At 40.4% G+C, this 13,121-nt stretch overlaps 1 protein-coding gene across 2 annotated transcripts; it reads right to left on the bottom strand.

Annotated features, from left to right (window-relative positions):
- Positions 1–416: 416 nt before the first annotated feature.
- On the bottom strand, positions 417–7,487 carry c10h14orf28 (chromosome 10 C14orf28 homolog). Of its 2 annotated transcripts, none has more exons than XM_060880348.1 (5): positions 7,307–7,487; positions 5,742–6,266; positions 4,433–4,522; positions 4,118–4,252; positions 417–1,689 (listed from the first exon to the last, which is right to left on the bottom strand). In XM_060880348.1, the coding sequence occupies exons 1-5, from the start codon at positions 7,462–7,464 to the stop codon at positions 1,506–1,508; spliced, it is 1,092 nt and encodes a 363-aa protein (XP_060736331.1). In that variant the 5' UTR covers positions 7,465–7,487; the 3' UTR covers positions 417–1,505. The 2 variants fall into 2 exon arrangements, with proteins under 2 accessions (XP_060736331.1, XP_060736332.1); XM_060880349.1 differs by having other exon boundaries at positions 4,154–4,252.
- Positions 7,488–13,121: the final 5,634 nt, after the last annotated feature.

Genomic DNA, 13,121 nt, shown 5'->3' with positions numbered 1-13,121 from the left:
AGTATGTATGTATTATATTAGTAGCATACAGGTGTTAGCACATCTCTAATATGATCGGTCATGAACGTAATTCACAAAGTGAAGGCTTGTAACAGACCACAATTTAAACTTAAAACTATATAACCAATCAGTCTTCAAACGAGGTGTCGTTCCTAATAACAGGTTAAGCCCCGCCTCCTTTCTAAGATAAAAGTTTTTGTATTTTTCTTAGTGTTGCTCTAAGAATGGTCCTGAATCACTCCAGAACTATGATCTATGATTCCTAGTTAGAAACTTTTAAGCTAAATTAGGAGCTCTCTTGAGATCATTTTAGCATCGTTATGAATACGGGCCCTGATCACACACATTATGTATTATAAATCTTTAGTATTATAAATCTTGAGTAATATATGAGAAAGAACGATTTAAAAAAATGAATTCAATGCAAATTTAATCCCATGCCTTAATCAGTGATGCAAACAAATAAACCAAACAAAACAAAGTTAGAGTCACATCAGAATTCAGGGCTAGTATGTGGTGAGAGGAAAGTAAAATTCTTACAGAAATGGAACAAATATACATCTAAACAAGACTGTTATGATGAGGGGAAAAATAAATCGCCTTGCTTGCTTCCTGAGGAGTCTATTAGGCACTTTCTGCAACACCAATTATATAAAAACTGCATTAACAGCTCTTTCAGATGTGTTGATTAGTCGCTTGCTCTAGTCCGACACACTTCTGCTTTTTCAGAGGAACATCCTTAAAAAAATATTGCTGTCATATGTGTGGATCAGGATTCTATCGGGACGCTTTTAAATCAATCAATTTCGGATTTCAGAAATGTCCTCTGATTTCCTGGATTTTTGTGTTTGCTGCGATTTTTAAAAAAAATAATTTGTTGTTACTGGTGTATTTATTTTGCATTTATTAAGCACGTTTAATTTCTGTATTAAAGTTATTACAATTTCAGAGACGTATGCAGAACTATTACAGTCCATTTACAATTTCTTGGATTCCAAGCACAACCTAAAAAAGTAAAGCTGTTTAACTCGGCTTTGCCGAATTGTAGCATTTGTTACGAAAGTAGAAAGCATTTTTTAGAGTTTAAAAGCTACGATTTTTACAAGTAATCTGTATCATTACAGAAAAGCAAGAATAATTATTCAAATATTGCAAAATTCTATTTTTGCAGTTTATAAGAGAGAATGTTCTGTGCTGGTGACTTAACTGACTAATTAAATAGACAACAAGGACAACCAAGAGGACATTAAGAAGGTACCGGACACAGAACATGAAAGGGAAGGGAAATGAGGAGAATTCAAAGACTTTGTGATGATGCTTTTAACCTTTCAGGTTATCTGTCTTCTGTCTCATCTCTGTGGTGTTTCTGTAAGTTTCCATCCCAGAAAAATCAACACTCACTTGAGACAAACCGATTAAACAAAGTGTGTCTTCATCTTCTATTTGAGCTGGAATGAAATCGCTGCTGAAAAGATACTCCGATTCTGCTCTAAAGGGTGTGTGGGTCATTTTTCATGAGAACGCACATACACCAGCGAGGACAGAAGCAACAGCTCTGGTGGTTTGTTCAATAAGATTAAGTTGTCGCTCCGAAGCCCATCGTAGTGCATCCAGTACCCGTCGATCTGGAAGGCTGCAGAGTAGTGATGCTCCTCCCTATTGAAGAGAGTGGCACCTTCTAGGGAGTACCTGTGCGGAAAAACAGCACATCGTCATTACAATTTTTCCAAGACATTTTTTTGTTGTCCGTCTGCTGCATCATATATAGTGTACAGTATATATACACACACACACACACAGTATCTCACAGAAGTGAGTACACCCCTCACATTTTTGTAAATATTTTATAATATCTTTTCATGTGACAACACTGAAGAAATGACAGTGTGCTACAATGTAAGGTAGTGAGTGTGCAGATTGTAAAACAGTGCCAATTTGCTGTCCCCTCAAAATAACTCAACACACAACCAGTAATGTATAAACCGCTGGCCACAAAAGTGAGTACACCTCTAAGTGAAAATGTCCAAACTGGGCCCAATTAGGACCCAATTAGTTACAAGGTCTCAGGTGTGAATGGGGAGCAGGTATGTTAAATTTGGTGTTATCGCTCTCGCTCTCTCATACTGGTCACTGGAAGTTGCCACCTTATGGCAAAGAAGTCTCTGAGGATCTGAAAAAAGGAGTTGTTGATTGGCTATAAAGATGGCGTAGGCTATAAGAAGATTGCCAAGACCCTGAAACTGAGCTGCATCACAGTGGCCAAGACCATACAGCAGTTTAACTGGACAGCTTCCACTCAGAACAGGCCTCTCCAGGGTTGACCAAAGAAGTTGAGTGCACGTGGTCAGTGTCATATCCAGAGTTTGTGTTTGGGAAATAGACGTATGAATGCTGCCAGCATTGCTGCAGAGGTTGAAGGGGTGGGGGATCAGCCTGTCAGTGCTCAGACCACACAACGCACACTGCATCAAATTGGTCTGCATGGCTGTCGTCCCATAAGGAAACCTCTTCTAAAGATGATGCACAAGAAAGCCTGCAAACAGTTTGGTGACTACAAGCATACTAAGGACATGGATTACTGAAACCATGTCCTGTGGTCTGATGAGACCAAAATAAACTTATTTGCTTCAGATGGCGTCAAGCGTGTGTGGCAGCACCCAGGTGAGGAGTACAAAGACAAGTGTGTCTTGCCTACAGACAAGCATGGTGATGCGAGTGCCATGGTCTGGGGCAGCATGAGTGCTGCCGGCACTGGGGAGCTACAGTTCATTGAGGGAACCATGAATGCCAACATGTACTGTGACATAATGAAGCAGAGCATGATCCCCTCCCTTTGGTGACTGGGCCGCAGGGCAGTATTCCAACATGATGATAACGACCCCAAACACCTCCAAGATCACCACTGCCTTGCTAAAGAAGCTAAGGGTAAAGGTTATGGACTGGCCAAGCATGTCTCCAGACCTAAACCCTATTGAGCATCTGTGGGGCATCCTCAAACGGAAGGTGGAGGAGCGCAAGGTCTCTAACATCCACCGGCTCCGTGATGTCGTCAGGGAGGAGTGGAAGAGAACTCGAGTGGCAACCTGTGACGCTCTGGTGAACTTCATGCCCAAGAGGGTTAAGGCAGTGCTGGAACATTATAGTGGCCACACAGAATATTGACACTTTTCACCCAATTTCGACATTTTCACTTAGGGGGGTGTACTCACTTTTGTGGCCAGCGGTTTAGACATTCATGGCTGTGTGTTATTTTGAGGGGACAGCAAATTGATACTGTTATACAAGCTGCACACTCACTACTTTACATTGTAGTACAGTGTCATTTCTTCAGTGTTGTCACATGAAAAGATATAATAAAATATTTACAAAAATGTGAGGGGTGTACTCACTTCGGTGAGATAATGTGTATATATACACACATACAAACTTTAAAAAAAAAAAAACATATTTCCAGACACTGGGGCGTAGGAATCAACATCACATTGTGTTGCATTCTGGGATTTAATCTGCAACATTCTCTATGCAGCCTTCTGCTTCACATTATCCATATTCAGGACATTACCTACTAAACCACACAAGCATACACATTATACCCAGTAATCAACAGTAATTACCCTGTGCAGCTGATAAAGAGCTCATTCAGACTCAATTAGACAAACATGCTTATATACAGTATATAGATTTTTTTTTAAAGAACGGTTTCTTGATCTTACTGCTGAAACCAAAGGCATCACCACAAAGAAATTATTGCTGCCTTCTTTTCTTTCGTCCAAATAAATCCAAATGAAATACCTGAAACTAAAATATGGCACATTTTAATATGATTATGTTAATAGCTATTGCACAAAACCCAATTAGGCAGAAAATGGGATTATTTATATCTGTCTCTAGACTGCTAGTTGCATGCTTTGAAAGTATTATATTTTAATTTTATTTTTTTATTTCTTAGCATTTTAATTTTTTTTTTTACTTATTTTAGGCTGTTGTTCCTTCAAACAATGCTTGGTGTTATGGTACATTTTTTGAAATGTAATGAGGATTCTGTAAAACCTAAAAATAATAATAAATAATAAATTATATGGCAGAAATAAAAGGTAGGGAAAATCAGGATGAACACCTGTGATCAGACAAAGCCAAATGGTACGGAACGTACGAAAGGTCCTCTGATTTCCACATCTGCATGTTAAGGATGATGAAGGGAGGAGCTCCGTGGCAGAACTCTCTCTGGGAGAACTCTCTAAGCCCTGTACACCTAAAAAAACAGTGAACTGAAATCACTATGTAATGTTTGCAGATGAGTATCAGAGGTAAAAGGAAAAAATACATACAAAACATTAAAGGATTCCTTGATTCATGATAATGTTTTCTACTTTGTTGGTGTGTTTTACATAAAAACTCAGAGATTTTATGAAGACCACTAACAATGCTTCACCTATATTCTTGGCAGAAGACTGTCTTCGGACAGAAAAACTCATCCACTGCAGACTGAATAGGATCTCCATCAGGAAGCTCATTTGGAGGGCTATAGACAGAGAAAGATAGCATAAAGTTAGTCTATAAACACAATGGAAATCTTCTCATATCCCACTTCATCCTGCTGAAGGTAAAAATGGCATATGAGAAATTACATATGTTATCATATACTGGGTGTATAGGATAGTTTTTAAAAGTTTAAGCACTTCCCAAAGCTGCTGACATTTACACTCAGACACCAATTCCAAATGAAAGGAAGGTAGAACATTACCACTGAAAACAGGAAAAGGAGCTAAAGCAGACCATTAGAAGACCACCTTAAGTCTTTTTGTATCAGCACTAGACAGCTGAGGCTTATTTTCATCACACAGGGTATCAAGGGAAGAAATGAGAACCACAGCAAAGATGAAACACAGACCATTAGAGAAGTAGGTCTGTGGTATTGGTAGAGAGCTTATTTTTGGAAAGAAGCCATAGTAAGTGTTTTTCCACTGTAGAACAATGACTTCTTTGAGAACTTTGGAGCCAAGTTCAAGACTCTGTGGTGGCCTCAGCCATATTCTATGGTGTGGTATGCTGGTGCAGCAGCATCTCTACTGCAGAAAGTGCAATAACAGAAATTTTGAAAAATGTGCAATATGTCTGTAGGTGTAACTACTTACTCGTGGTCTCTTTTTTCTTCTTTGTATTTATACATTGTGTTGTGTATATACTGTATATTATATTATGTCTCTATTATTGTTATATATTTGCATTTCTTTCTCTTTGCTGCTGTAACAGAGAAATTTCCCCATTGTGGGACAAAAAAGGTATATCTTATCTTATCTTATCTTATCTACAAAAACTAAGCCTTGCAGTACTCACTATATGCTTGGACTGAAATCTGTTTCACTAATCATTCCCTTTGGATTAAATCTTCTGTATTGTCTCTGAGCAAGTAAGTTACAACACACTATGGGCATTACGCTGTAAATAAACCAAAAGAATCTACTTAAAAAAAAGTGAAGTAACAATTTGCACTTAATTTGATTGGGTGGATTTTATCCCATGTATTTTTTAATTTATGTCACAGTTATTACTGTTAATGCTAGTACTGTTAGTGTGGATGGAATTTACCTGTATTATATATTTCTCTTGCTGAATAATATATTTTAAATGATTTGCATGGGTTGTGTTTACCACCCTCCAAAATCCGACAGTCTAAGCCTGAAATAGAAAAAAGATTATATCCATCATACACTGCTCAGGGTTTACAGTCCCATACTCACTTGATATTTATGGTGTTCTGAAGGAGCTCCTGGAAACGAGATGGACAGCACCAGTTGGTGCAATAACTCTCCTGAATGGTAGACATCAGGTTCTCCAGATTCTTGGTAAAGTTATCATGCTCATTGCCAAAAAGGTCGATCTCAAGAGCGGCCTGGTGGATCTCTGAGTGGTACTGACGCTTAGACATCCTGTCCCAGATCCACAAAATCTTGACCATGGTATAATCATAGGAGTCCATCAGATAGAGAAAGTGCTCCACAAAACTCTTCCCCAAGAACAAACCCACTTCCCGGCGGAAGATCTGATTATCCCGCAGGATGATGTACAACAGCATGAGAAAGCCATCAATAGTGCAGGTGTTTTTCAGATTGATTTTAACATACAGGGGTATGCAAGAGATGGCATTCTGACCAGCTTGTATTGTGTATACACCACCCCAGGGGAGCACAGGCCTCCAGAAGGAGCAATACTCCTGCTCATTGCTCTTGATCAAAGCACGAATCTCTTCAATCAGCGTTTTGCTCCTGTAGAAATATAAAATATAAAATATAAAAAGAATGAATTAGCATATTTACACCAAAGTAACAAACAATATCTAGGGCTAACAACAAATTTAAGTCATGCTGAAGATAAAAAAGGGAGGTTATTGTGACCAAAGTTAAAGCTTGTAAAGATGATTAAGTTTACAATATAATTACTGAGAGTATTAGATCATGATTAGGCAAAACTTTTCTAACTCATGAATCACTTATGATCAGATGAATCACAAAACAAAACTGGAATATTTCTTTTGTCCGATTAATTCAATGACCCATTGACGATGAAATCACACTCTAAGGGCCTTTTCCAATCAAACGTTGCAAAGTTAGTTAAGTATAAGGTCTCATTTCCTCACCAACATTTTTATAGGTTATACAAGTGAAGTTGGCTAAGTTTTGAATGTTTTTTACTCACCGAACCTCCCCCATTTCCATCATGTACACAAAGCTCCGCTCCTAAAACTTTACAATTTAAAGTTCATCTAGATCTACTATGAAGCCTGAAAAGATGTCAATCAAAATATAAACAGTTTTGATTGGAACAATTCAGGACAGGAAGACAAGGTACAAAGCTGTTTTTTTCTGTTGCGTAATACACGTTATTTTACACAGGTGTTTTTTTTTACATCTACATTATTGGTAATTGTAAGAAATTTAAAATATTGACTATTATTGTACGATTAAGCTGCATATAGAAATCCTTCACCCAATAATATAAACAGGCAAAGCTGATGCAGTGTGGAAGCTGAATCACTTTAGATTCGTAGAATCAGAATCAGAATCAGGTTTATTGTCCAAGTGTGTTGACACCCACAAGGAATTTGGATCCAGCTGTTTGTTCACATTCACTGGATCCAGCTGTTCAAAAAGTAGCATGTGAGTGTTAATGCAACCTGTCGATGCTGGTTGTTGTATCTAGTAAATATGTTCGAGTTATAAAATGAACCTAGAACGTAAATGATACGTGTCTGTGTTAGCATAGCCACTTAGCTGGAGTCTGAAACGTCACTAAGTTTGTGCGTTACCTCTCAATCTGCACACTGCGACCAGAGTCTGACGTTACGTCCTCTGTGTCTTTTAAACAGCACACACCACTCTCCATACTTTTCTGGTTTTCATGTCTTGAAAATGGCCAAAAGCCCCCAAAGTCACGTTGATCAAAACTAAGCTCAAAACATGGCATCTATGTTTTCACAACATCGAGTGTCGAGTGGACACGCCCACCAAGCCACGGCCTATTCCAATGACTAACTGAGTGGGCGTGGCTTGGTGCACGCTACTAATGCTTACACGAAAGAACCGGAAGTTGCTCGAATCTCGAAACACATTTTGCATTCTGCAAGCACGGACCTAGGAATAATGTACAGTATATACAGTGTATACGTGTTTTAACGTGCACACACCAGGAGAAATAAGAAGATAAATTGGGTGAAAATGCGTGTGAGATCGAAACTCTCTTCAGTGATTCATGTGACATCATTTGACTCCTTGACTCCATATCAAGAGCCGATTCTTCAAGATTGCAATAGCTTTAAAAATCTTTCAAATATATACTTAAAAACAAACATTTACATTTTAATATGGCATCATTATCAATAATGCTTTATGGACGTGTCCCTGTGCGTTTCTTGCTGAAAAGTTAATTAATAAGTTATAAGTTAGTGATAAGTTAGTTAATCTAAATTGTCCCAGGACATTTTGCAATATTTTGGATTTTCATTTGTAGTAAACTTGCATAATAAATACATCAATAAATTTAGTTTGGTTCAAAAAACTAACTAACTAACTAACTAACTAACTAACTAACTAACTATCCATCCATCCATCCATCCATCCATCCATCTTCTACCGCTTATCCAGGGCCGGGTCGCGGGGGCAGCAGTCTGAGCAGGGACACCCAGACTGACCTCTCCCCAGACACTTCCTCCAGCTCCTCCGGGGGAATACCGAAGTGTTCCCAGGCCAGCCGAGAGACATAGTCCCTCCGGCGTGTCCTAGGTCTTCCCCGGGGCCTCCTCCCGGTTGGACATGCTCGGAATCCCGGTTGGACATGCACTGCAGAAGATACACCGATCCGCCTGTCGATCTCCCGCTCCATCCTTCCCTCACTCGTGAACAAGATGCCAAGATACTTAAACTCCTCCACTTGAGGCAGGAGCTTTCCACCAACCTGAAGGGGGCAAGCCACCCTTTTCCGGATGAGAACCATGGCCTCGGACTTGGAGGTGCTGATTCTCATCCCCGCCGCTTCACACTCGGCTGCAAACCGTCCCAGTGCACGCTGAAGGTCCTGATTTGAAGAAGCCAATAGGACAACATCATCTGCAAAAAGCAGAGACGAAATCCCGTGGTCCCCAAACTGGACTCCCTCCGGCCCACGACTGCGCCTAGAAATCCTGTCCATATAAATAATGAACAGGACTGGTGACAAAGGGCAGCCCTGCCAGAGTCCAACATGCACCGGGAACAAGTCTGACTTACTGCCGGCAATGCGAACCAAACTCCTGCTCCGGTCATATAGGGACCGGACAGCCCTTAGCAGAGGGCCCCGGACCCCATACTCCCAGAGCACCCCCCACAGATCACCACGAGGGACACAGTCGAATGCCTTCTCCAGATCCACAAAGCACATGTGGACTGGTTGGGCAAACTCCCATGAACCCTCCAGCAACCTGGTGAGGGTATAGAGATGGTCCAGTGTTCCACGACCGGGATGAAACCCGCATTGTTCCTCCTGAATCCGAGGTTTGACTATCGGCCGAATTCTCCTCTCCAGTACCCTGGCATAGACTTTTCCGGGGAGGCTGAGGAGTGTGATCCCCCTGTAGTTGGAACACACCCTCCGGTCCCCCTTCGTAAACCACCACCCCAGTGGACCACCACCCCAGTCTGCCAGTCCAGAGGCACTGTCCCCAGCCGCCACGCGATGTTGCAGAGGCGTGTCAACCAAGACAGCCTCACAACATCCAGAGACTTGAGGTACTCAGGGCGGATCTCATCCACCCCCGGTGCCTTGCCACTGAGGAGCTTCTCAACCACCTCAGTGACCTCAGCTTGGGGGATCGACGAGTCCTCAACTGAGCCCTCTGCCTCTGCTTCTTCAGTGGAAGACATGTCGGTGGGGTTCAGGAGATCCTCGAAGTACTCCTTCCACCGTCCAAGAATGTCCCCAGTCGAAGTCAGCAGATTCCCACTCCCACTGTAAACAGTGTGAGCAGGGCACTGCTTCCCCCCTCCTGAGGCACTGGACGGTTTGCCAGAATTTCTTCGAGGCCAACCGATAGTCCTTCTCCATGGCCTCACCGAACTCCTCCCAGACCCGAGTTTTTGCCTCTGCAACCACCCGGGCTGAAGCTCGCTTGGCCCTCTGGTACCTATCAGCTGCCTCCGGAGTCCCCCGAGCCAACCAGGCTTGATAGGACTCCTTCTTCAGCTTGACGGCATCCCTTACTTCCGGGGTCCACCACCGGGTTCGGGGATTGCCGCCACGACAGGCACCGGAGACCTTACGGCCACAGCTCCGCGCGGCCGCGTCGACAATAGAGGTGGAGAACATGGTCCACTCGGACTCAATGTCTCCAAACTCCCTCAGGATCTGTTTGAAGCTCCCAAGCTGTGCGTGGAGGCGAGCCCAACTATATCTAGTCGGTATCTCTCAACCTCCCGCACCAGCTCAGGTTCCTTCCCCCCCAGCGAGGTGACATTCCATGTCCCTAGAGCCAGATTCCGTGTCCAGGGATTGGGTCGCCTAGGCTCCCGCCTTCGACTGCCACCCAATCCACATTGCACCAGCCCCTTACGGTTTCTCCTGCAGGTGGTGGGCCCACAGGAGATCGGCCCCACGTCGCTCCTTCCGTGGGGTAAGACCCGGCCACCAGGCGCTCGCATGCGAGCCCCAACCCCGGGCCTGGCTCCAGGGTGGGGCCCCGGTTGCGCAAAACCTCTCCTAAAGGCCAGGCACAAAATATCCTAGAGTTTGCCAAGGACCATGCTGACAAAGATGAAGACTACTGGGACTCTATACTCTGGAGTGATGAGACCAAGATAAATGTTTTTGGAACCGATGGCTTCAAAACTGTATGGCGTCGCAAAGGTGAGGAATACAAAGAAAAAAGCATGGTGCCTACAGTGAAACATGGTGGTGGCAGTATCCTTATGCGGGGCTGCATGAGTGCTGCTGGTGTCGGAAAGCTGCATTTCATTGATGGTATCATGAATTCACAGATATACTGCTCTATACTGAAAGAGAAGATGCTACCATCACTATGTGCCCTTGGTTGTTATGCACTTTTCCAAAATGACAATAATCCTAAACACACATCTAAGGCCACTGTTGGATTTCTGAAGAAGAACAGGGTAAAGGTGATTCAGGAAAATTTATTTAACAGTTCAGCTGAGTACACATCTGCATGTATATATATATATTTAGAGATGTCAATCAGCCCACAAAACATGTGTTTGGGCTAGGGAAGGAAAGCCCAACTGCCATAATATTAACACTCACATAATGTATTCTCACCATTTTAGAAAGGAAATTATCAAGCCACCTTAAATATGTGATTTAATATAAATATGCGATTTAATTTAATAATGCACAATAATCTTTGTGTATTCTGCACTCTTCCTATTCTACTTTCTAATTCTCAAAATAAACTTAAACTGTATATTTGTATATAGTATGTGTGTTTCTTTTTCTTTATTTTAATATGATGTGGTTAAAACATTTTGTCTGAAGATAAAACACAGAAAATTAGCAGACAGATGTTAAACTTAACATATTACTAATGAGATTACTGATGAATCTGATATCAATATACTTAAAAGAGATTAATTTGACTACTATAATAAGTATAAAATTTGGCTACAATGCAACATTGATGTCAGAAAGACATTTGCTTCAGTGCCAGTCTGGTCTGCTTCCTTCCTTCAGGTTGGAGAATGAATTATTTAATGATGCACAGAGAGTGTTGTTAAAGAAGCTGTGAAACATGTTAAAATGTCCTTTTGTTGTTGTATGAACAATATTTTATTTGTTGAAGAATTTGGTGCTATTTTAAGTACTTGTATAGATCTCTTGAAATTACAATACCATGATTTTACTCAGGTCAACCTAGGCTATAACTGATTTAGAATATCCTGTAATCCAAGCAATTGATTTTTCACCGATGATCTCTTTAGTGCAGGAGTTGAAAATGGCTCACAAGCATCACAAATAGTCAAAAGAAGAATACCCAAAGCCTTCATGGGCCTTAGAATGTTCTTGCCTATCATCTACAATATCTGTTTAAGTGCAATGCATCTACTGTTTTATGCAGTGCAACATTAATAGAGCACTTTTCTAAGCAGTAAAAGCATGCATTTATTAAAAAGGGATTAGGTATGTGTTTGGAGATTTAGCTATTTTCTTTCTGCTGTAACCACAACTGGTTCATTCAAATTAAAATGTTGCTTTTTGTCAATTTCATCTATTTTACTCTGCTACTGTTATCTGCAACTAATTGAAAGAAGAGAGGAAGTATGCAGCACAGAAACGAGGCTGACATCAGGTTATGACAACTTTACTTTTGTATGTATAAAGTAGACAGCTTTTGATATAGTAAGTGATATCCAACAGTCAGATGAGATCTGAGCCAGGAAAGGGCTGTTAATCAGCAGTGATTAATGATTTTGAAAGCTGAGCTTACATCTTGACTGAAACATTTCATGTATGTGATACTAATGCAAGTATGAGCTGTTTTGTTTACAATATTAAAATATATTTGGACATGTGCTAATAAGTATACAGTGTTAATATACATCAGCATCATCATTGCTATTAACATTATTATAGCAGTATTATTTTGACCTAGAAGGAATTAGAAAAAAAAAACTGTAGTTATGTGTAATTTTGAGCTAAAATGTTGATCTCGGTCACTGTGCTGTATGGGAAAGAAATTTGGAAACTGACTCATCTTATTCTTTCAGGAGTGTCAATCCCGATAGCCATTAGAGAGCCAGCAAGAGAGCCTGTGAAAGCTGCAAGCTCAACGAAAAACCGCTTCAGAACCATGGAGAGCGATCGGTTACTGCGCGTCCGAACAAAGCCTAGTTCAAGTTCAAGTCTAATTCGTTTTTTATTATTGTCTTTTATTGTATGGTTATGTGCTTTCATGGCATTCAAAACCTACAATAAGTATATATTATATATAAGTATATATATATTATATATATATAATAATAATATAATAATTATTCATTGTCCTTGTATAGTGATTTTCTGAATAGACAGCTTTAAAGAAACCTAGTGTAGATTTATATTTAGATCCATAATTAGTAAAAGCCAGAGACTGGAGGGCCAATGAGTGTTAAGTCTCTGAGATGACATGTGGAAGAAACCTTGAGTTGATCTTCTTTTGGTGGCGACATGGGAAACCGAGATTGTAAATTATTACTCTTATACAAATGTGCACTACGAAGTCAAGCAGTAAGTGTATTGAAAGAATGTTAAGAAAGGTATTATAAGCATCATGGGTTTTTTTTATGAATACAGTTATAGTTCATAGGCACAAGTCTACTGCTTGGGTTTACAAAAGGACGAGACTTAAACATAAACAGATGTTATTTTAAAAGAGAGCTGTAAGCAAATGAGAGAAATGCTCAGGTTTGATCAATAAATATCATGGTGCACTGTACTTTCTCTAAAACTTCACATTAAACCTTAGTTTAAAGCTTAAGTCGATTTTATTTTTTTAAAACGCATATTTATTTATTTATGTATGTATGTATGTATGTATGTATGTATGTATGTATGTATGTATGTATGTATGATAAATTTATAACAACAACAATGTTTATATTATT

The sequence above is a fragment of the Tachysurus vachellii genome, chromosome 10 (assembly GCF_030014155.1).
Source record: "Tachysurus vachellii isolate PV-2020 chromosome 10, HZAU_Pvac_v1, whole genome shotgun sequence".
NCBI classification, from domain to species: domain Eukaryota; kingdom Metazoa; phylum Chordata; class Actinopteri; order Siluriformes; family Bagridae; genus Tachysurus; species Tachysurus vachellii.
Note: the sequence above shows the minus strand (reverse complement) of the source record. Positions and strands in the feature narration are given on the sequence as shown.

What these genes read in the sequence shown, in the direction of transcription:
- c10h14orf28 (XM_060880348.1), bottom strand. Translation starts at nt 7,464, where the DNA reads ATGCCATGTTTTGAGCTTAGTTTTGATCAACGTGACTTTGGGGGCTTT. An exon ending in CGCAGTGTGCAGATTGAGAG is followed by an intron (nt 6,267 to 7,306) that starts GTAACGCACAAA and finishes ATATTTCTACAG; the next exon opens with GAGCAAAACGCTGATTGAAG. An exon ending in TTGGCTTTGTCTGATCACAG is followed by an intron (nt 1,690 to 4,117) that starts GTGTTCATCCTG and finishes TTTTCCGCACAG; the next exon opens with GTACTCCCTAGAAGGTGCCA.